This window comes from Plutella xylostella, chromosome 2, assembly GCF_932276165.1.
Source record: "Plutella xylostella chromosome 2, ilPluXylo3.1, whole genome shotgun sequence".
NCBI classification, from domain to species: domain Eukaryota; kingdom Metazoa; phylum Arthropoda; class Insecta; order Lepidoptera; family Plutellidae; genus Plutella; species Plutella xylostella.
The window spans coordinates 2,214,005-2,215,780 of NC_063982.1; the positions used below are offsets into that span (position 1 = coordinate 2,214,005).

The 1,776-nt window shown below is 40.1% G+C and overlaps 1 protein-coding gene across 1 annotated transcript; it reads right to left on the reverse strand.

Annotated features, from left to right (window-relative positions):
- Nucleotides 1-865: 865 nt before the first annotated feature.
- Nucleotides 866-1,369, reverse strand: LOC125490144. The gene has a single exon (XM_048628622.1). The coding sequence runs from the start codon at nucleotides 1,367-1,369 to the stop codon at nucleotides 866-868; it is 504 nt and encodes a 167-aa protein (XP_048484579.1).
- Between the last annotated feature and the right edge of the window lie 407 nt (nucleotides 1,370-1,776).

Here is a 1,776-nt window from a genome sequence, read left to right on the forward strand (position 1 = left end):
GATGTAGTGATCGGCTAGTGCTACAGTTATAACGGCCGGAAGTACCTGGTATGACCCGGTACATCGTGTAAAAATATGATCAATGCAAGATTTAGTTATCTTACTGCCTTTTTTTTCTACTCGCGTATATTGCGTTATTCCGCATTCCAAGCCCTTTTCACTTAGACAGTTCAAATAGGTACATTTGTAGTTGTTTTGTTGTTTAAGATCTATATTGATGTCGCCGGTCATGAAAATATTTTCATTATTAAATTTCCCTAGTGTGCGGTTTAATTCGTTGATAAAACTGGTTTTACAACCATCGGGTGGACGATAGATTGAGCATAATATTGTTTTGTAGGCGTTATCACACTCAATGGTACCCATTAATGATTCAAAGTTGATAGTTTTTGTTTGATATGGAGTGAATTTTAATCTATTGTGAATAAATAATATGATTCCCCCACCTTTCCTATGTTCCCTTAGGTTAGTGAACATGGTATAGTTATCTAATTCGAAGAATGATTTATATTTATCCTTAATATTAGCCTCTGTTATTGTTATGATATCTATTATACGATTACTAGTCGATACAATGTATTCTAAGTGAGAAAAGTTTTTTATCATAGATCGTATGTTTATATTTAAAGTTATAAGTGACTGGCAATCAGCTGGAATTGAGACTAGATAATTATTCCAGCTATCGAATGTACCTTCATTCATATTACTACAATTATCGTCCATTTAGCAATCCAGTAATAATATTAATATGATTATCAGTAAGAAATTAAAGTATGGAGTAAGTATTAGAGGACTATTACCTGTAGTAACAGAAGTAGGTTAGACCATAATAGTAATTAAGTATACAATTGAAGAATAGTACCTCCTAGCACGCAGGCTTAGGTTTCCCATCATTCTTGAACTTTTCAATATCACTCACAGATCTCACTGATTGGATTTTATCATTTTCACTTTTTCTTATTAGCACCACACCATTTTTGCACCACACAAATTTATACATGTTGGATTCCCTAAGTTCCGTCTTAGCCTTCCATAGAAGAAAGCTCGTAGCCGGGGTGAGGGCCTCGCGCAGGAAGATCCTGCCTCCCTCGCGGGCCAGCTCGGCGTTGGTCAGCGTGGCGGCTCTCGACGACTCCATCCATCCGTCGCGGCGACCTTCGCGCAGCGTCACCAGCACGGTCGGCGGGTTCCTCTTCTTTGCAGCCGGTGCACGGGATATCTTAGTCTGTGCTGCCATTATATCCTCAGCGTTTAGCTTCAACTTCTCGCAGATCTGCTTGGTGACTGCCATCGGGTCTTCCTTCTCATTTAGTTGGATTCCGCATATTTCAAGGCGGTTGTTAAAGTGAAGCTGTTCGATCGAATTCATCTTTTGTTCTAGTAGATCGTATTTCATTTGTATATTTTTATATTTGTTGTTTAGATCGGTTTGGTGGCTCGTCAGGGACTTGATTTTAACTTCGTACTTTTCAATTTGTTCCTCATAGTCATCTATCTTGTCGGAAAATAGAATTTCAAGCTGCGCTGTATTTCGTCTCTAATCAAATCTCTTATCTCACGCCGCATGTCGACCAGGAATTTTTCGTTGATGCTGTGTTGCATTTTGGTAGCTGTTGCAGTGGCTTCAGTGTCCGTGTCTTCATCAGCGTCCGGGAGAATGATCGAGATCCTCTTCGGTTTAACGGTTGCAGCGCACGCGCGGCATTTCCAATCTACCGCCTCCGTAGAATAAAGAGCGGCTAGCTGATCGTTCGTTATCGAAGCACAGGCGGCATG